The sequence below is a fragment of the Phocoena phocoena genome, chromosome 8 (assembly GCF_963924675.1).
Source record: "Phocoena phocoena chromosome 8, mPhoPho1.1, whole genome shotgun sequence".
NCBI lineage: Eukaryota > Metazoa > Chordata > Mammalia > Artiodactyla > Phocoenidae > Phocoena > Phocoena phocoena.
In genome coordinates, this window is record NC_089226.1 from 104,789,561 (window position 1) to 104,810,020 (window position 20,460).

Below are 20,460 nucleotides of genomic sequence, written 5' to 3' on the forward strand. Positions count from 1 at the left end.
ACACCTCGGCTAACCTGGAGGGAAGCTCGGAGCGGAGACCACCTATGTGCTCGGTCAGTGGCTGGGGGCTCCCGGGAAGAGTGAGGTATCAGCCCCAAAGCTGAGGTATGTCCTGAAGAGGCCTGTCAGCTCACTCACTGCTCCCAGCCGACCAGCAAGTTCCTTTTTGGAGGGAGCACCGCGCAGCACCCTTCTAAGAGGAAATGGGATGGAGCTTGGGAAAAGCCCTCAGGCACCTGCTCCTCTCATGTCATCCTGGGTCCGGTAGGAGCCCTTCACAGGATGAGGGGCCACCGCGCACCCAGCTCTGGGAGAAGCAGGTTGGGTTTACTCATCCGGGGACGTTTCCCAACACTTGCTCTGGGCTGGGTGCAGGATCCAGGGAGGGCCCCTACCCACCCAAAGTTCACAGTCGAGGGGACTTCACTTTTGGGGGCCAAATACCTGCAGGGTGAACAAGTGAGTGGTGAAAGCTGCTCAAAGATGCTTTATTGTCAGAGAAATAGAGACGGGCAAGGAGGCTTGGTGGACGAGTGGGGGTGGAGGTGAGGGCAGGCAAGGGCACTGCACACAGGCTGGGGCAGGGAGGAGAGGATGAGGGTCCCAGCTGGAGGCGAGGGGCTCCGGGAACACACTGGCAGGCAGTGGCTCTGGTGCCAAGTCCTGTCTGCTGCCTCCAGCTTCTGTACAGGCTCAGCGAGACATCATTCGCACAAACTCTGCCAGGACAAAGCCAACGTTTTCTGGTCTGCTCTCTGGACTCCCCAGGAGTGAGGCTAATATACTGGCCTTGAGGTGGGAGGGAGTGTGGTCAAGACAGGGCATGCAGGGGAGTCCCCTGAATCTGGTAGGGAATAGACCAGGAAGAGGGGCTTCATCTTACAGGGAAAAAAACCCAAATCTTGTAACTGAACCTATTTTCCTCTTTGCTTTGGCTGCTAGGAAGCCAGGAACACTCTGGGGCCTACCTTGGAGAATTTCTACACACTGATTTTCCTTGGCTTCCTATTCTTATTTAATCCTTTTTTCCCTCTTTTGGGAATGAAGCATAGAGAAAGAGCTGGGTTCTGGGTAGGCTGCCCGCATTCAGATCTTGACTCCATCCACTTTTGCTAAGCACTCATGCTTCCCTAAGAACCGACTTTCTTCTCCTGCTTATGGGGATAAGAGTTCCTTCCTCCTGGGTTTTCGTGATGATTACCTAGGAAAGGACACAGGCATGCTTAGCACAGCGCCTGGCACACACGGATTAAGGCTCTTCCTCCGTTAAAACCCTCCCAGGGCGAGCGGTCCTGAGCTTGGTGAGCGGGGGACGGTACCTTCAAAGTCGACCAGGCCGTCCCCGTTGAGGTCAATGTCACGGAAGATCTCGTCCACCTCCCGCTGGCTGAGCCGCTCTCCCAGCAGGGCCTTCAGAGCCGCCCGGAGTTCACCCAAGCTGATGCAGCCGTCCCTGTTGGTGTCGAACTGTGGCGGCGTTGGTTGCGGCATCAGGTCACAGACCGAACCGTTCATTCGTGCAGCCCCTCACTCACAGCAGACAAGCAGCCCCGCCCCCTCCAGCCCCGGTGACCCCACCTCCCGGAAGGCGTCCCGCAGCTCCCTGACGCCAATCATGTCCGCAGTCTCCGCCAGCAGCTTGGGGCCCATCAGCTCCAGAAAGTCGTCAAAGTCCACCTTCCCGCCACCTGGGGGCCACGCCCATCAGAGACCTGGGACCATCAGAGACCCCTGCCCAGCCCTGGCGCCCTCTGCCTTTTGTCCTTCCCTTCTGGTCTGTGTCCCTCTCCCCTGCCCCACTAAATGGGCCTTTCCCTCCCTCTTGGTCTCACAGGCTGGGTCATCTGTGTCTCCTGAGGGCTTTTCTTAATTTTTCTGAAGAGTTCAGTTGGGTTCAAGTCTTGGCTCCAATGATCTGACTTTGTGACCATAAGCAAGTCACTTAACCTTTCAGAGACTCAGTGTGGAGAATTTCTACACACTGATTTTCCTTGGCTTCCTATTCTTATTTAATCCTGTTTTCCCTCTGTTGGGAATGAAGCATAGAGAAAGAGCTGGGTTCTGGGTAGGCTGCCCGCATTCAGACCTTGGCTCCAACCACTTCCTTTGCTAAGCACCCACGCTTCCCTAAGAACTGACTTTCTTCTCCTTATGGGGATAATAAGAGTTCTGCCCTCATCTAAAAAGTGGGCACGATGGTCCTTGACTCACCCACATCCTAGGGGATGGTGAGATTCTCTGGAGGCAGAGAGCTTGCCTTGAGAATGACCAAGGTCCCGAGCTCTGGGGGCCAACCTGTGTAGACACCTCTGTTCCCTGGGCTGCCCAGCTGCCCTGGCCATGGGCATGGCCTCTGGAGAACTGGGGGTGGGGCAGGTCTCAGGCACATACTGATTTGCTGTGAAATCTCGATGAGCTCCATCTCCGTGGGCATGTAGCCCAGTGTCCGCATGCAGGCTCCCAGCTCCCCGCAGCCGATATAGCCGTCCCGGTCTCGGTCAAACTCCTGGAAGGCGGCCTGCAGCTCTGCCAGGCAGGGCAGAGTCAGTCCTTCCCCCACGTCACCCTGGACCCCATCCTGGATTGGACCTTCTCCCCTTGGTCCAATCATTTCCTCTTTCTAAACACCCATTTCTCTTTGCTGCCTCAGGGCCTTTGTACATGCTATTCCTTTAATTCATTCTGCAAATATTTAAGGAACATCTGCTATGTGCCAAGCTCTGCTCTAGGTACTGGGAATATGGCAATGAAGAAAGAAAAAGAAAGAAAAGAAAGAAAGAAAGAAAGAAAGAAAGAAAGAAAGAAAGAAAGAAAGAAAGAAAGAAAGGAAGGAAGGAAGGAAGGAAGGAAGGAAGGAAGGAAGGAAGGAAGGAAGGAAGGAAGGAAGGAGAAGAAAAAGAAAGAAAAAGAAAGAAAGGAAGGAAGGAAGGAAGAAGGAAGAAAGAAAGAAAGAAAAGAATGAACGAAAAAGAGAGGAAGGAAGGAAGGAAGGAAAGAGGAAGGAGGGAAGGGAGAGGGAGAAACAAATCCTTGACCTCATGGAGCTCACATTCTGGACACTCTCCCCTCCTCTTTGGTCCTTAAGTCACCTAATCAAGGAGGTCTTCCCTCTCAGTTCAGTCCCCTCTGGCCCATTTGTTCACTTCCTTGAGAGCACTTAGCACCATTTGTACTTGTAGTTGACTTATTGACGTCTGACTCCAGAGGACACAGGCCATATCTGTCCAGTTTGTCACGTTTCCCAGTGCTCAGCACTGGGCCAGGCACACAGTGGGCACCCAGGAAGTGTTCGCTGAATGAACAAATAAAAAAAGGGGACCGTGACCCACCTGGCAAGTGGGACCAGGGAACTGACAGCTGGGCGTTCTCTCAACCCCGCCCTGCTCAGTCTTGTCCCCATATTCTCGCACGGATGCCCTGCGGCCTTCCTGCTCCTCCTGGAGCGTGCTCAGGCCCCCACCCACTGCCCCGCACTCTGGAAATTCTAGTTCTTTCCCCAACCCTTTACCTTCAATCTCCTCTGGCCGCAGCTCCCGGTCCTGAGGGGACACAGAGAGGTTAAGAATTCCCTGGACCCCCCAGGCACCTGCATCCCTTCCTTCTTGTCCTTTGGGGCCCCCTACAACATGCAGGCACAGGGCCAGCAGTGACACTGCTCCGACCCATTCCTCCCACCATTCCTGTTGATGGACCTGGGCACCTGGCCCCTCTTCCCTGTTCCCCGTGCCCACCCTCCTCTAGGGCCGGAGCTCCATTAGCCGGAGATGGATCTGGGGTTGGGCAGAACCTTGGGCTTGGCCATGGGGGCCTCAGTGTCAGCATATGTCCCTCTTGTTCTCTCTGTCCCTCTCCTGGGAGCCCTGTCCCCTCCCTGACCATCCTCTTGGTGGCTGTCTCTGCCATTTCTCTGGATTGTTCTCGCCCCCCTCTTCTTTCTTTCCTGGCATGTTTCCCTGGGTCTCCCCCGTGTTTGATCCCATGTCTGTTTCTCCACTCCTCTCTGCCCCTTACACCCCTGGGTCTGTGTGCTTTGCTCTGAGATCCCCACTCAATCCTCTCCTTCCACTCAAGGAGAAGGTGGGCACGGGCGGCAGGCAGGTGGTGACCGTACATACGAGCTGGGTGGCGGCGATGCTGGGCCGCAGGAAGATGCAGGCAGGCCCCACCAGGCTACTGAGTACAGAGTAGCAGCCCTGAACACCCGGCCCAGGGCTCCTCTGCTCCTTGGGGCTGGGGCCCAGGCCATGGCGGGACCCCCTTGGCGGGGAGCCAGGCCACTGCCAGCAGTCCTGCAGCAGAGTCGGCCATGAGCTGGGACAGTGACCCCTCTCCCCCCTCCCTCACCAGCCTCTCCCGTCGTTAGAACCCAGCACAGAACAGTGGACCCTTACCATCAGCAACACTCTATGCTGGAAGGGTCCACCCCCTCACTGTTCAGTTGGGCAAACCGAGGCCCGGAAAAGGCAAGAGACTTGGCCACGGTCACTCAGAAAGCCAATGGCAGAGTGAGACCCTGAGCTCATGTGCTGAGTCTCCCAGGCCAGGACTGACTAGCAGAGGGCAAGGGTAGCAGCAGGGATGGGGCAGTTGAGTGGGCAGCTGGGGGCCCTGACGAGCTTTGGCAGGGGAAGCCCAGTGGCCTACAGGAGCCAAGACCAGGATGGGCCAGAGTCTGGGGGCTGCCAGGGAAAATCTCGGTCTAGGGTGGTGGGAACCCACCCCTCCATCCCCCAGCTGCGCTGTAACCCCAGCTCAGCCTCTCACAGGGCTCTGCACCACCCCCCACCAGAACCTTTCAGGGTCCAGCCAGCCTCCTGGCCTTGGCTTTCCCCCTTGACACTCCTACCTTAGGCCCCTGGTGTTGGGGCCGCTTGGCAGAGTTTCCCATGGGCCCTTGAACCATGCCAGGCCTGGAGTCCTGGGGGTAGCCCAGGGCTGGGCCTCAGCGGATGCTGTGGGCTCCCACCAGCCCCCAGCCACTCCCAGTGAGAGTCTGGGAGCACTGCAGGGGATTTTCCTAGGGTTTTGTGGGGGAGATCGGGCGTGGGTGGGCAGGCGGGGAGCCTTGGGCACAGGGGCTTGGGTCCTAATCTGGGATTATCTCTGAGCATCTCTGCTGGTGAGGGGGGCCACTCGGGGCATAAGGCCCCCCTGGGAGGCATAACCTCCCCATGCTCACTCCTGAGGGTCTTCCAGACACCCCGTCTCCAGGACCCTCTCCCCCCACCACTACCCCTAATCTCTTCTAATCAGGAGAGATTTAATGTCTTCAGAAGCAGGGCCCGGAACTGGGAGGAGGAAACCAGGAGACTTCTGTGCTAGAGCAGGCTGGGTCATCTCTCCCCAGAACAGCAGACCCAGGAAGCCCCTGGCCCTCCCTGTCGGACCCTTGCTCTCACCCCAGAGCATCCACCCAGCCAGCCTGCTCGGCACACCTGCCTGGACCTGCCCCCTGCCCCTTGTACTTGGGCAAGGAGCCGAGGGCAGCTGACTTTGGGCTCTGTGGGCTGGAAGCAGGCCTCAGTGAGGGCAGAGGTGGGGAGGGATGCCAGCCTCCCTCCTGGACAGCTGAGTGACTGCTGACCCCTCTGTCACTGTGCACGTCCAAGGTCCCCTCCCTGGGCTCAGCCCTGGGTTGGTCCAGCGGGCCCCGGTTGGGGTGTGGCATCCCCACTGTTCTCTCACGGTCCCCCAGTTCAGGATGGCTCCATACCCCGGCCCCCTTTACCTGCCCGTAGGCGGCCTGCACCTGGGTCTCCAGCTCCTGGAGGAGCGCCCGCCGTCTGGTGGCTGCTGGGTTGGCAGGGGCCTGGCTAGGCCCTGGAGTGCCCTCGGAGGGGCTGGGGTCCCCCGTGGGGAGGCTGCCATCTGCCGGGCCCTGGGGAAGGGCCATGGAGACAAGGGCTTGGCACCTCCCGCTGGCTGCGGGGTACTGCCCCACTCCGCTGTCCAGGGTCCTGCGGAAGGACAGCTTAGTGGGCAGCTGTGGATGTGGTCCCCACAGGGTCCCTGCTACTCTTCTCCCTGCTCCTCGCTCCGCGGGCTGATGGCCCCCAGGTCCTCCAAGGTTCCTGTCTTTCCTAGCTCCCCAAGCCCCTCACACAGCCCCTACCTGAAATCCTAGCCTTCCCCTGAGCTGCCGCCCTCATGCTGGCCACAGGCTGCGCCCCGGGGCCCCTCGGCATCACACCAGCCTCTCTGGTTCCTGGGCTCTGCGTCTCCCCACATCCTCTTCCACCTCTGATTCTGTGTTGTTCTCTGCCCCCCTCTGTCCCCTCTGCTCCATGGGTGTCTCTCTTTGTCAGTCTCACCTGCCCTCCCCTCTCCACCCCCTGCCCTCTGTTGACAATCTGTCCAGCTGTGTCTCTGTGGGTCTCTCTGCCCACTCATGCCCCATTTCTTTGTCACTTCCCTCCCTCTGCTGCGTGAGACTATTTCTCACATTGGTCTGTCTTTCTGTCTGTCCATCCTTGCCCTTCCTATTCTCCCCACCATCCCCCCTGCCCAGGATGGCTCCTGGATTCTGGAAAGACCATCCCCCCCAAGTCCTGCCCCAGACCTCCCCCCTTCTCCCCACTCAGAGCCCCGGGGTACCTCTGCACCTCCCACTTAGCTTCTGCCAACCTCGTAGGCCAGCAGCCGGCCGTGGCCTCTTGTGCCCCCTTGTTATGCCCCGGCCCACTTACCGCGCAGCTGCCTGCCCCTCACCTCTCCGAATGAGGTCAGTCGTCCTGCCCCGGCCCTGCTCCAGGGCCCTCATGATTTATTCACCTGCCCTCCGCATCAACCTTTGTCCAAGGGAACCAGATCCCACCAGGCACCTGCCATCTGAGCTGGTGGCTCTGGCCTCTTTCGGCCACTCACGGCCATCCATTCACGTATTCCTTTTGCAAACATACGAGGTCTGCCGGGATGCAGCCCCGGGCCGGCTGCTGGGGCCACATGACAGACCCCGTCTGCCCTGAAGGCCCTGCTCTCAGGCACATCTAATTCAGAAAAGGGCCGAGAGACAGCCTCCAAGTGCTTGGGGGCACAGACTCAGGCATCAGGAAGGCTTCATGGGGGAGAAGGGGGGATGGGGCGGCATTCTAGGCTTTGCCCACCAATGTTTAGCTTGGCCCTGGGCAAGTGCCAGCATCCCCGGCAGGGATCAGCTGTGAACGGGCACCGGCATCCAGCAGGGTCTGTGGGTGGAGGCCCTCAGGAGGGAGGCAGGGGTGGAAGTCCCTGGAAAGGGTGATGGTGGCCAGAGGCTGGAGGAAACTTCAGAGACTGAGTCTTCAGCAAATGTTGGTGAAGCCCCCGCTGTGTGCCTTCCCGGGTGCTAGGAACCAGTCCCTGCCTCAGGCCGGCTGTGGAGGAGCAAGGGCAGGGGAGGGCCTGACAGGCAGTCAGGGGGACCCTGCGGTGACGGGGGCTGAGGCAGTGACCTGTGAGCCAAGGTCAGAGGGATGAAGGGAGTGACCGCATGAAGACGGGTGGCCATGCAGGCAGAGGGGACATCTTCCACAAAGCCCTGGGCAGGTCTGAGGGTCTAAGGAAAGGCCAGGGTTGAGAGGCGAGTGGACGCCGGCCGGTGGTCTAGGGTGGGAAGGGCTCATTGTGACCATTCACATTGATCATTTGAGGGCTCAGCTTCAGCATCCTTCAGCCCCTCTGCACCCCGGGTCACATCTCCTCCCGGAGGCCAGGAGTGCCCTGCCTCCCCGGAAGCACAGCAAACATCCCTCAGAGACAGGGATGCTCCTGTTTTCTGCAAGGTCATAGAAAGGGCCTGCAGTCCTGGCTTCCCCCATGCATTTGCTGTGTGACCCTAGGCAAGATATTTCGCCTCTCTGAGCCTTAGTTACCTAATCTGGAAAGTGGAGGTGGACCTAGTATCTGTCTCATGGTGCCTTTGTGAAAATTAAATGATAAAAGGCCTAGCAGGTTCCCAGCGCATAAGAAGCGTTCAAAAAATGGTGGATGTCACATGTGATGAAAGATTCCACGTCTAAATAACCATCTAAGAAGGTGGGAAGTGTTGAGAAATGTGTGTCCCAAAGTATAAGCCAAAGGAGTGGGAACTATAACTGGTCAGGGAATAGTGGGTAGAAGTATTTTCAATGAAGGAGCAAAGCCTTCGTGTCCAGCTCCAGTGTCCAGGATGGCCAGGTGGATCAGTGGTGGACAAATGAATGGATGGATGGTTGGGTGGATAGGTGGGTGGTTGGTTGGGTGGGAGGCTGACTTGATGGATTGGTGTTTGAATGGTTGGTGCTTGGAAGGATGGACGATTGAGTAGCTGGCTGGATAGATGGACAGACAGATGGATGGCTGGATGGATGAATGGATGGACAGGTGGGTTGCTGACTGGATGGAAGGATAGGTAGGTGATGTGACGGGCTAGTGGTTAAATGGTTGCATAGACAGATGGACAGTTGGCTGGCTGGATGGGTGGGTGAATGAAAAGATGGATGGATAGACAAGTCGAGGATGACTGGGTAGGTAAATGAGTAGTAGGTGAGTAAATGGAGAGGTGGATGTCTTTTGTTCGTTTTTTTTTTTAATTTTTATTTATTTATGGCTGCGTTGGGTCTTCATTGCTGTGCACGGGCTTTCTCTGGTTGCGGTGAGCAGGGGCTAGTCTTCGTTGCAGTGCACGGGCTTCTCTTCTCCTTGCGGTGGTTTCTCTTGCTGCAGAGCATGGGCTCTAGGCACGTGGGCTTCAGTAGTTGTGGCACGCAGGCTTCAATAGTTGTGGCTCGCAGGCTCTAGAGCGCAGGCTCAGTAGTTGTGGCGCACGGGCTTAGTTGCTCTGCGGCATGTGGGATCTTCCCGGACCAGGGCTCAAACTTGTGTCCCCTGCACTGGCAGGCGGATTCTTAACCATTGAGCCACCAGGGAAGTCCCGAGAGGTGGATGTTTTGATGGACTGCTGGTCTAATGTTTGGTTGTTGGATGGCTGAATGATCGGGTAGGTGGGTGTATGGATGGACAGATAGATAGGTGGAGGTGGGTAGATGGCTGGGTGGATGGACTGCTGGTGTAGGTCTTTACAGTCTTCATTCAAAGAGTCCATTAGGCTGGAGACCATATCTTATCTATTTCAGGGTCTCCCATGATGTCCAGCCCACTCAGTGCTGAGACACACTAATTAATGTGTGAATAAAGACTTTTTCTTTATTCACCTATCCACCCAGGAAGTGGGGACTTCCCTGGCGGTCCAGTGGTTAAGACTCTGCGCTTCCAATGCAGGGGGCTCGGGTTCGATCCCTGGTCGGGAAACTAAGATCCCACACACTGCACAGCACAGCCAAAAAAATTAATAAATAAAAATAAAAACAAAACCCAATAAGAATTTCTAAAAAAAAAAAAGATGTGTCTATTTATCTCCTCCTACTCTGAGCTGAGCTGTGATTCCTCTGATGGCAAACGACGTCTCCTTCTCTACTCCGTTCCCTACAAGCCAAACCCAGGCTTGGCACCTGGTAAGCACCATACACAGATCCATATTGAGACACCACTTCACACTCGCCAGGATAGCTAAAGTGAAGAAAGACAGACAATAACAATAGGTGAGGATGTGGCGAAGCTGGAACCTTCACATGCTGCTGTTGGGTTTATAAAATGGTGCCGCCACTTTGGAAAAGAGTCTGGCAGTTCCTCAAAATGAGTTACCGTATGACTCAGCAGCTTCAGTCCTCGGTACGTACCCAAGGGAATTGAAAACGTCAGTTCACACAAAAATCTGTACGCAAATATATATAGCAGTGTTACTCATAGTCAAAAATTGAAACAATCCAAATGTTCATCAGTGTATAAATGGGTAAGAAAAATGTGTATATCCAACCAATGGAATATTATTCGGCCATAAAAACGAATGATGTACTGATGCGTGCTACAACACAGATGCAGCTTGCAGACACTCTACTGAGTGAAAGCAGCCAGACGCGAAAGGCCACATAGTATATGATTCCATTTACATGAAAAATCCAGAAGGGGCAAATCCATAGGGACAAAATACATTAGTGGTTGTCAAGGGATGGGGGAGTGGGGTTGAGGAGTGATGGCTAATGGGTACCGGGTTTCTTTTCGGGGTGATGAAAACGTTCTGAAATTAGTGGTGATGATTGCACAGCACTGAATATACTAAAACCCACAGAATGTACCCTTTATAAGGGTGAATTTTATGTAGCAATAAAGCACTTATAGATATTTTAAAACCCACCAAAGACAGGTGCTGATATATACGTGGACTGGAGGTGGGGGATGGACCCAGCGAGGTGCCTGCCCCATTTGGCTTCTCAAGCTGTGCTTCTGGGCCCCAGAGGAGGAGGCCATAGGGTGGCCACAGAGCTAGACCACAGGCTGGGCCGGTGGAGCCAGAGGGCTGTGGGTAAAAGCAGCCACTGAAACACCACAGCGGAGTGTCAAGCCAGCCTGGCGGACAGCTTCTCCAGGGGACCCGAGGAGTATGATAGCTGGAGGGTGTGTGAGCTGGCAGGAGGCCGGCCCGCTGGATGGCAGGGTGCCTCCCACGCTCCCAGGTCTGGGACGATGGTGCACAAAAGGAGCGCATGCGTGCTCCAGGCCAGAGCAGGTGGCGGAAACTTGCTGAACCTTGGTGTCCTCTTCTGCATAATGGGAACAGGAATCCCTCCCTCCCTCCCTCCCTCCCTCCCTCCCAGGGTGTGATGGAGATGACATGAAACCATTTATACAAAAGCTCTTTGTAAGCTGCTAAGTGCTGGGCAGATGTTACTCCAGCTGTGAGTCAGGGATAGATCCCGGCTCCTGGGCCACCTCCCCCATCCGCTCCCAGCCCCAGGCAGCTGTGGGCTCCAATGAGGCTAAGAAGTGTTCCTGATAAACTGCATTTGGTGTTTTCCCATGCTTGCGGTGGATACGTCTACACCTGGACACCTTCCTCTTTCCTCGTGGCTCTGACAGGAAAACCAGGCTGAGATGGGCCAGGCTCAGTTAGGTCCCAGTTCCCAAGGAGGACCGCCCCCTGCCCCCCCGCGCCCCTCCAGTACCAGGAAGGGGCAGCCAGAACAGGACTGTGGGTGCAGAGGGGCCCGCAGGGAGACAGGAACGGGCTCTGCCTGGAAGGACGCAGCCGTCCCAGGTCCAGGAGGTCCTGCTCATTCGTCTGCCTCTTTCCATCTGCCATATCCCCAGGCTCAGTCTGTATTTGAAGAGTACAGAGCACTTCGACTCAGTCAAAAAACGGTTTAGAGACTACAAGGCCTTGCAGAAGAAAGAATGAGGGTTAAAAGTGAGGCCCCTGAAGCCAACCAAACGTGTTTACTAGCTGTGTGACCTTGGGAAAGTCGATCTGTGCTTCAGTTCCCTCCTCTGCAAAATGGGATCTGAACAGGACCAAGTCTTAAGGTTGGAATATGTGTAAAGTTCTCAAGGCAGCCCTCAGTCCCTAAGGGTTTGCTCTTATTATCAAGGAGAGAGGATGCGGAAATGGGTGTTTATTGAAATAGCATCCATTCAAGCAAAAAGCATTTATGGAGCACCTACTGTGTGCTGGTGCTGGGGTGCTCAGTCCTGGCCCTCTGGGGACCCTGAGGATGCTGTGTGTTCGGGGTCGGTGAGCAGGTGTAGCGACTGTGTGCTGCTAAGTGTGGGTGCCTCTTGTAAAGCCACTGTGCATCAGGCAGGGTGCACCCCTGCAGAGGGCTGGTGCGCCCCTCCAGCCCTGCTTCACCACAACCACACCTCGCCCCGACCAAGATCAAGATCCGCTCGGTGGTGCCTTGGCGGATTCCTGGGGTGGGGCGCAGGGTGGAGCAGGACCTTAAATATGAGGCCTGCGGGTCCTCCCCACTTCCTGCCGCACTTGCACTCCGCCGCCGTCAGTGAGTACGGTCTGGACCGGGTGGGGGGAGGGGCCGGCTGAGACACCCCCTCTCCTAGCAGTCCGACCCCCAGACTGCCTGCCTGCGGGGGTCCTCCTTCATCGTCCCGTCTGTCTGTCTCTCCTAGTGCCGCCCTACACCATCGTCTACTTCCCGACCCGAGGTGCGGCCGCTGCTCCTTTAGGAGGGCGAAGGGCACAGACAGGGGCCCCAGCAGGACCTCCAGTCTGGACAGCCCGCGGCGGAGGCGGAGGCGGGACCCCCCGGGGGGCGGGGCCGGGATCTCGGGCCGGGCCTCATCCTCTCTGGGGCCAAGGGCGGGGCGCTCTAGCCATCGTCTCTGGTCCCTTCCTGGGGCGCTGTGGGCTGGGTCTGCCTCCCTGTCCTCCCCCCCCCCCCCCCCCCCCCCGCCCCCAGCAAGACACGCCGGGGGCTCCACCCTTTCTCCACGGTCCGTCTGCTCCGCAGCAGGCTCGGGGGCTAGAGTTTGTCCTGTGCCCGAGTCCAGTTCCCGTACTCCTGACTTGCCCAGGGCGCTGCGAGGCTGGGGCCTCTGCCCATCCCCACACCCCGTCCTCCCCTCCCCCAGGGCGCTGTGAGGCCTTGCGCATGCTGCTGGCCGACCAGGGCCAGAGCTGGAAGGAGGAGGTGGTGACCAAGGAGTCCTGGTTGCAGGGCCCACTCAAGGCCTCCTGTGTGAGTGACGGCGCCCAGGCAGCAGTTGGGCCTTTACGGGGCAGCACGAGGGTGCGGGGCAGCTGAGCTCAGCGTCCCTCACCAGCCCTCCCCCCTCCCAGCTGTACGGGCAGCTCCCCAAGTTCCAGGATGGAGACCTCATTCTGTACCAGTCCAATGCCATCCTGCGACACCTGGGCCGCTCCTTTGGTGAGTCCTGAGGTCGAAGGCAGCCCAGTCCAGAAAAGCACCTGAAGGGTCCCGCCAAGATGTCCTGGGGCCTGAGTTGCTGCCACCGGTCCTGTGGCTGGAGGGCAGGCCACGTGGCCCTAGCGGAAGGGGCAGGGCCTGGGTTAGGAGGGTTCTGGGTTATAGGGCTGGGGCTGCCGGTCCCCCCGGGCAGAGGCCATACAGGTCTGGCTACCCTCCAGCCAGTCAGCACCACATGGGTTCACTGTGCCTGTTTCCTGGATGACAGCTCAGAGGCAGCCACCAGCCGCCCCGTGTGTGCTGCTCTAGGCTAGAGCCACTGTGGGTGTGCCCAGGAGCTTCAGAGTAGACCTCCTGCCCGTTTCTTCCTGCTCTGGCCTCACCTGAATCTGGAAAACCCACGCACACAGTGAGCAGGCCTGTGGCCTGTTTCAAGGGTGGCGGGAATGTGGCTTAGGGAGGTGGCTGCCTCTTCATTGGCTATCTTGGTGGGGAGGGGGGTGTCCCAGGAGGACGGAAGAGCGGTGGGATGAGCCAGGTCCAGGCCCACCCTAACTTCTGCAGCCCCAGGGTGAGAGGACAGAGGCCTCCAGCCGCGGCCTGCTTCCCCGTCTCTCGCCCCACGCTCTCCTGCACTCCGAGGGACACGCCAGTCTGCAGAGCCAAGTGCTGTCCAGGCCCCGCAAGCGGCCACTCCTCTGGCCTAGGGAAGCATGATCAGAGGCTTGGCCCACACTTGCAGGGGGACAACCCGGAGGAAGGGCTTGGGGCCATGTGGGCAGGGAACTTCTGACTCCCAGGGACCCAGGGTGTGGTCTCAAAGACAAGCGTGGGCTTCTGCTGGCTGTGTTCCTTGGGCTCGTGGAGATGGGAGCAGCAGAGTTGGGCAAAGACGACCCTCCAACGCAGGGTACCTGGTTTCCCAGCCCTGAGGCCTGCGGGCTTCCGGGGGAGAGGGGAGCAGCGGGGCCCCAGCCTGGACAGAACCTGACCCTCTGCCTGGCCGCTGACCCAGGGCTCTACGGCAAAGACCAGCGAGAGGCGGCGCTGGTGGACATGGTGAACGACGGTGTGGAGGACCTCCGCAGGCACTGCAGCCACATCATCCATCACGGCCATGTGAGCAGGCCGGGCTTGCACTCAGGGCCGGTGCTGGGGGGCCGCCCGGGCCGTCACGGGCATCGCTCCCTTTCACAGGAGGAGGACAAGGCCCAGTATGTTCTGGAGCTGCCGGGGCACCTGAAGCCTTTTGAGAGCCTGCTGTCCCAGAACCGAGGGGGCCAGGCCTTCATCGTGGGTGACCAGGTGAGTGCTGGGTCCAGCCCGTTGTAGGTCCATTTCTCAGAAGGGCAAACCGAGACCAGAGCAGGGCCATGACTGGTTCACTGGAGTAGTCAGAGTTCTGAGCCCCAGTAGCCCCTCTCTCTCTTGACCCTATTCAAACCCCCTCCCGCCCCCTGCCCTGCAGATCTCCTTCGCCGACTACAACCTGCTGGACCTGCTGCTGAGCCACCAGGTCCTGGTCCCCGGCTGCCTGGACTCCTTCCCCCTGCTCTCGGCCTACGTGGCCCGCCTCAGCGCCCGGCCCAAGCTGCAGGCCTTCCTGGCCTCCCCGGAGCACGTGAACCGCCCCATCTTTGGAAGCCGCAAGATATGAACCCGCTTGGCCTCCCCTGGCAGACGGGCTGCCCTTGGGACCAATAAACACGGTGAGAGGAAAGCTGTGCTGTGCTCACTGAGGGACCGGCTGGCCACAGGGGGCCCTCTGCCCCTTCCCAGGCTGCGTCTCGGAAGGTGAGGGCTGGGCTGGGCCCTGGAAAAGCCGCAGGTCCCCAGAGCTGCCGGGAGACAAAGAGGAGTTCCAAGTCCAGAGAGGAAGATGAGATCCCAAACCTCAAAGATCTACCCTGGACAACTTCCTGCAGGAGGGGGTTGACCCCCCCCCCCAGGGGTACTCATGGTTATGGCAACCTGGGAACCATCTCCATCTGGGAGAAGGGCCGCCGTGTAGGGAACAGACGGTCCCTGACAGCTGTGTGATGAGTTCTGTCGTCCGGCACAGGCAGGGCGCTTGGTCTCTGCGCACTCAGGTGCTGTGCGCACACGCCGCTTGGGAGTGACACGCACGCTCGGGTGTTTCACCCGAGTGAGTGTTGACGTTGTCCATTCTCTGTGTCCCCCACAGTCACCTGCGGGCAGGGCCCAGGTGCACGGCCGAAGGCAGACCTGGGAGCTCTGGACGCACCATGCTGCTTGGGAAGCCGGGAGTGGGGGGTGGGGGGCGTGGTCAAGGGTCTCCTCCAGCTCCTGGAGCCTCTGTCAGCCCTTGGCGGGAGCACCCTGCCACCTGCCCGATCCCAGCCCATCTCTCCCCTCCCGAAAGACCGTGACTGCCTCCTGCCTCCTGTGGCACCCTCAGCCTGTCCGGCCCCTCCCGCTGGCTCTTTGGACAACGTGGAGTCAGATAATTCCAGAATGCCTGGCACTCCCAGTGCAGAGCTCTCATGGCTTCTTGCTGCAAAGTCCGCAGCCAGAGGAGCCTGCCAGGCCCTCCTAGAAATGAACTCTTTGGTCTCCAGAACATTCCCCACCCCCCTGCCCGGTTCACCCTTAGAGCTGCTCTCAGCTCTCCGGACAGCCCAGCCCTCCCACCCCTCCCAGCCTTTGTCCCTGTGGTCTCCTCCGGCCCCCTACTCTCCCGCCACCCCCATGGCCACACCCCTTCAGCCCTCAGCCTGCTGCCCCTCCGCTGTGGCCAGGTGCCCTGGGCACTTCCCCCTCTCCTGTAGCTCCGCTCTGTGGGGTCTGGCCTGCCCAGTGGTCTCCGCTCCAACCCTCCTCCTTTGAGGTCAGAGAGCCGATCGGGTTAATTTCTGTATCCCCCGCCCCCAGGTGAGGTGCTGACTCACCTTTACCGTTAGGAAATGGGTGTGCAAGCACCAGCAAGAACTGCCTCTTTGTGTCTGGGACTCTACCTCCATGGGGGAGGCCGCAGGGCCTCAGTAGTGCCCCTCTCACCCCCATCAACTGAGCCTGTTTCATAAGGGTCTCCTATCACAGGCCTGTCCCAGTTCACAGACCTGGTGGCCCCGCTCCATTCTGGCCCCATACTGGGGACTTCTCGCACTTAACCCCCTCAAGGGAGGAAACCCAGACTCAGAGAGGGAAGGCAGCTTGTCCAAGGCCACACAGCTTATCAACGGGAGAGCTGGAATTCAAACCCAGGGCTGAGGAACTCCTAGGCGGTCCTCGGAAAGGGAAGAAGGGAGGGGGCTGGGGCCAAAGGAGTGGGCAGGAGGCCAGTTTCAGGAGCAGGAGTGACTTAGGCCCAGGCAGGTGTCAGAGGCTCCGGCAGGTGGGCAGGGGCACTGATGGCCACTGTGGAGGCCTTGCCTGCCAGCAAGGACTTGGAGTTGACCCTGGGGCACAGGGGTCACCGCAGGCTTTTGAGCAGAAAGGACTCTTAGAAATCTGAGCCTGTAAGTGCTCAGGGAGCCTCAGGCATCACCTAAGTCTACACACTCACCTGACAGACAGGGAAACAGAGGTCTGGAGAGCGGAATGACTTCCCAGGTTCGTGGGCAAGTGAGTGGGTGGGCCGTGGGGATGTCCTGGGCCTGATGCTCCTGGTCTGGGTGCCTGGCTGCCCCTTAAAGGAGCCTCTGCCTGAGAGACTCTAGCAGAAGCCTGGGGAAGAGGGTCTTTTGTGCATTAGATTTGGGGGGCTCGTGGGCAGTTTTGGTTTCTTTGGGTGGGAAACCCCCAGGAAGGCCCACTGGTCTCGGAGAGGACAACATAGAACCTGAGTCCCCATTGCCCTGGAGGCAGAGATTGGGCCACGGGGGTTCACGGCACAGGTAGAGAGGACAGTGGCCAAGCGAGTCCACAGAGCAGGCTTGGGGGACACGCGGGCGTCCTGCAGGTCTTGGGACAGTGGGAGGAAAGTTACTCTTTTGAAAACTTCCTGGGGCCTCCTTGGTGGTCCAGTGGTTAGGATTCCGTGCTTCCACTGCAGGGGGCGTGGGTTCACTCTTTGGTCAGGGAACTAAAGTCCCACATGCCATGCAGTGCGGCCCAAAAATAAATTAAAAAAAAAAGTTAATGTCAGCACAATGTTAAATATCCTGATTGCGATCAAGTCAAAGCCACGGGAATTTTAGAAGCAAGAGTACAGGTCACGTCCAGCCACTGGCCTGCTTTGCTGTTTGCTTTCATGGCTGAGAGGCTGGAAACCAGCTCTGCAAACATGCGGAGATGAAACCAGGGAGAGCACGAACAACTGGGAGGCTCCACTCACCGACCCTATGGAGACGTTTACCCCCAAGAACTGCTGAGGGTTTGTCCCAGAAGTGCTTTCGGCAACAAAACTTGAACTCCACATCTTCCCATTGGAAGACTTTGTTTGGACCGGGGGTGCCTTTGCATCTCCAGATGGGATTTTCCACAAGGTCAGGAAGGTAGCCCAGGATCCCGCGAGCTTTGCTTGCCGTCCCTTCAACCTATTTGCATGAGCCGTGTTCTTAAGAGAAGCACCCAGGGGAGAAAATAAAACGAAGGCTTTTGGCTCACCCATTGGCTGCATCCATGACTGGGTTCTGGCTCAAAAGGGTGTCAACAATGAGAAAGTGGTAGCTTCTCAAAGATTCAGGCTCAGTACGTTTAAGTCTTCAGATAGACCTACGGATTAGGCCACACCTATGGAAAGTTACCATTTTGAGGGTTTGAAGCAGTGGCTTTTTCCTGTTATTCCAAAAATAGGGCAACTGGGACTTTGGCTCATCAATTCGGCCAAGGCAGAGTTAGACACACAACTGGGATGACGGCTCAGCTCTGACCTGGCAATGTCTGTGTGCATCTCCTCCTCCAACCCTGCCAGCCCCCATCATCCCCTGCCGATACCAGGCCCTGTCCTCCAGACACATGTGACCCAAGCCCAGCTAGTCACTAAGCCCCAGCCCCAGGCACAGTGCGTGGTCCGAGGTGTGAGCCCTCGCAGGGAGCTGGGCCCATCAGAGTCCCTCCCTGGCCCAGCCTGGACAGCGCTGGCCAGGCGCCAGGAGCTCCCTCTGCGACCAGAGCTTGCTTTTCTGTACAAGAGTCTGTGACGATGTGACTTTGGAGCAGACTGTGGGGTTGTTTACAGCTGAGAGAGTGGAGCGTGTGTGTGTGTGTGTGTGTGTGTGTGTGTGTGAGAGAGAGAGAGAGAGAGAGAGAGAATGAGTTTTTTTAGGCCACAATTCCAGTCCCCTAGAGGCCAGATCCACTCTCTCCTTCCCCTGGTTTGTTTATGGGGCCCCAGACATAAGTTGAGGTGAGTTTCTGTGACTTCAGCTGAAAGAGACGGTGATAGTTTCCAAATATGTACACAAACCCTTTGACGATTTTCCCCTCAGAATTCGGAACCAATCTCCTACCCCTTGAGTGTGACTGGACTTAGTGACTTGTTTCTAATCACAGGTGTGGAAGAGATGGTTGTGGGATGTGCAGGACGAGGTCGTGGAAGGTTCTGTGGCTTGCTCCTGACTCCCGCTCTTGGGTCACCAGACGCCCATCATGAACACACTCAAGCAGCCCTGGTGATAAGGAACCGAGGCTTCGTGCCAAAGCCAGCGCTGAATCACCATCCATGTGAGCAAACTGTCTAGAAGGGACTCCTTACCCTGCCTCGCCCGTTTCTTTCCATGGGAACCACAATAGAGACTTCTGCCCACAGTTCCCCATCTTTCTCTGCCTCTTGATCGACCCTGGTGCGTCTTCAGGCCGCCAACCCCCCACCCCAGCGTGGCATGCCTCGTTCTCCTGGGATCTGTGAGAAACAAACTCTCATTTCGATGGTAGTTGCCTCTTGATCTGTTGGCCTCGCCACACCTAAATAATAATAAAACCTAGATTTAAAACAGAGACCCTGGGCAGCAGCTGCCCGGCCAAACCACTCCCAAATTTCGGACTCAGAAATGGAGATAATAAGCGCTTACTGCTTTAAGTAGCTAAATCTTGAGGTCATTTGTTAGGCAGCAATAGATAACTAATACAGAGTTGGTACCAGGCCAGCACCATCCAGCCCCAGCGTGGAATGAACGTGGAGCAGATTTTAAGCTTCACAAAGCAAGGCAGGTGCTTTACAATGTGTTAATTTCAGGTGTAGAGCAAAGGGATTCAGTTATACGTACATATGTATTCTTTTTCAGATTCTTTTCCATTTAGGTTATTACAAGATACTGAATATAGTTCCCTGTGCTCTACAGTAGGTCCTGTTGTTTATCTATTTTATATAGAGTAATGGATGTAACCATATTCGTTGTTTGCTACCTAACAAACCACCCCAACATGTAGTGGTTTGAAACAACTCTCATGTCTTATTCCTGCCAGTTCTGTGGCTTGGTCAGATATCTCTTCTGGTCTGGACCAAGTCACCTGGGGCTGGATGGTCCAGGTTGCCCTCATTGTCACCACCTCGGCCTCAGTGAGATGCCTGGGACCTCCATCCACATGACCCCTTATTCTCTCAGAGGCCTGCCCGGAACTGGATAATGTGGAAGTTTTCCAGCAGTAAGAGAGAGCAAGCCTCAATGCGGAAGTGCTTCTCAGACCCCTGCTGGTGTCACTTTTGTTAATATTCCATTGACCACAGTAAACCACACTGCCAAGCTCAGATCACAGGAGGTAGAGACATTCTTTAGCTCTTGATGGGACAAGGGGCAGATTCACCTTGCAGGGGGGCTTGTGCAGGACAATGGGAAGAACGTGGGGTCAGTTTGCCATCAGCCACCAATGCTTTCAGGCAGAAGGTGAATGATCACAAGAAGAACAGAGGTACAAGAAAGCAAGCGAGCCAAGAGGTGACCATGTGAGTCATTTTCAGGGTAACCGCAAACGACTAGAAACAGAGCGTATGTCACATAAACTAAGAGTAAAGAAACATGGAAAAAAATACTCAACCAATCCAAAAGAAGGCAAGAAAGAAATGAAAGAGAACAGAACAGGCAGGGCAAATAGCACAAAATAAGACAGGTTGAAACACGGATATATATTAGCAATTAAACTGAATGTAAATAGACTGTCCACACAAATATGCCCAATTGATTCTTTACAAAGAGGCAAAAACAATTCAACGGAGGAAAGGTAGCCTTTTCAACCAGTGGTGCTGGAGCAATTAGACTGCCATAGGCCCCAAAATGGGAGAAAATGTTCAGGATCTAGGGCCAGGCAAAGAGTTCTTAGACTTGACACTAAAAACGTGACCCACACAAGGAAAAATCGATAAATGGGACCTCATAAAAATGAAAAAGTTTGCTCTGCACAATGCCCTATTAAGAGGATGAAAAGACTAATTATAAGTGGGAGAGAATATTTGCAAACCATATATGCAACTAAAAACTAGTATCTAGAATATGTAAAAAAACTCTTAAAACTCAACAGGTAAAACCCCCCCCCCCCGCAATTCTACTTGAAAATGGGTAAAAGACATGAAGAGACAGTTCACTGAGGATGATACAGATGGAAGATAAGCACATGAAAATGTACTCAACTTCATCAGCCACTAAGCAAATGCAAATTAAAGCCACAATGAGATATCACTACACACACTTCCCTGGTGGTCCAGTGGTTAAGAATCCATCTTGCAATGCAGGGGATGCCAGTTCCATCTCTGGTTGGGGAACTAAGATCCCACATGCCGCGGGGCAACTAAGCCCCAGTGCCACGACTAGAAAGAAGCCTGAGC

At 56.6% G+C, this 20,460-nt stretch overlaps 2 protein-coding genes across 3 annotated transcripts; one reads left to right on the top strand and one right to left on the bottom strand.

Annotated features, from left to right (window-relative positions):
• Window positions 1-475: 475 nt before the first annotated feature.
• On the bottom strand, window positions 476-4,969 carry CABP2 (calcium binding protein 2). Of its 2 annotated transcripts, XM_065881877.1 has the most exons (7): window positions 4,847-4,903; window positions 4,116-4,289; window positions 3,509-3,539; window positions 2,392-2,526; window positions 1,579-1,688; window positions 1,320-1,467; window positions 694-719 (listed from the first exon to the last, which is right to left on the bottom strand). In XM_065881877.1, the coding sequence occupies exons 1-7, from the start codon at window positions 4,901-4,903 to the stop codon at window positions 694-696; spliced, it is 681 nt and encodes a 226-aa protein (XP_065737949.1). The 2 variants fall into 2 exon arrangements, with proteins under 2 accessions (XP_065737950.1, XP_065737949.1); XM_065881878.1 differs by lacking the exon at window positions 4,116-4,289 and having other exon boundaries at window positions 476-719; window positions 4,847-4,969.
• Window positions 4,970-11,797: 6,828 nt separating this feature from the next.
• On the top strand, window positions 11,798-14,394 carry GSTP1 (glutathione S-transferase pi 1). Its single transcript, XM_065882471.1, has 7 exons — window positions 11,798-11,852; window positions 11,980-12,015; window positions 12,442-12,548; window positions 12,650-12,737; window positions 13,753-13,856; window positions 13,935-14,042; window positions 14,206-14,394. Exons 1-7 carry the CDS (start codon window positions 11,798-11,800, stop codon window positions 14,392-14,394), a joined length of 687 nt encoding a protein of 228 aa, XP_065738543.1.
• Window positions 14,395-20,460: the final 6,066 nt, after the last annotated feature.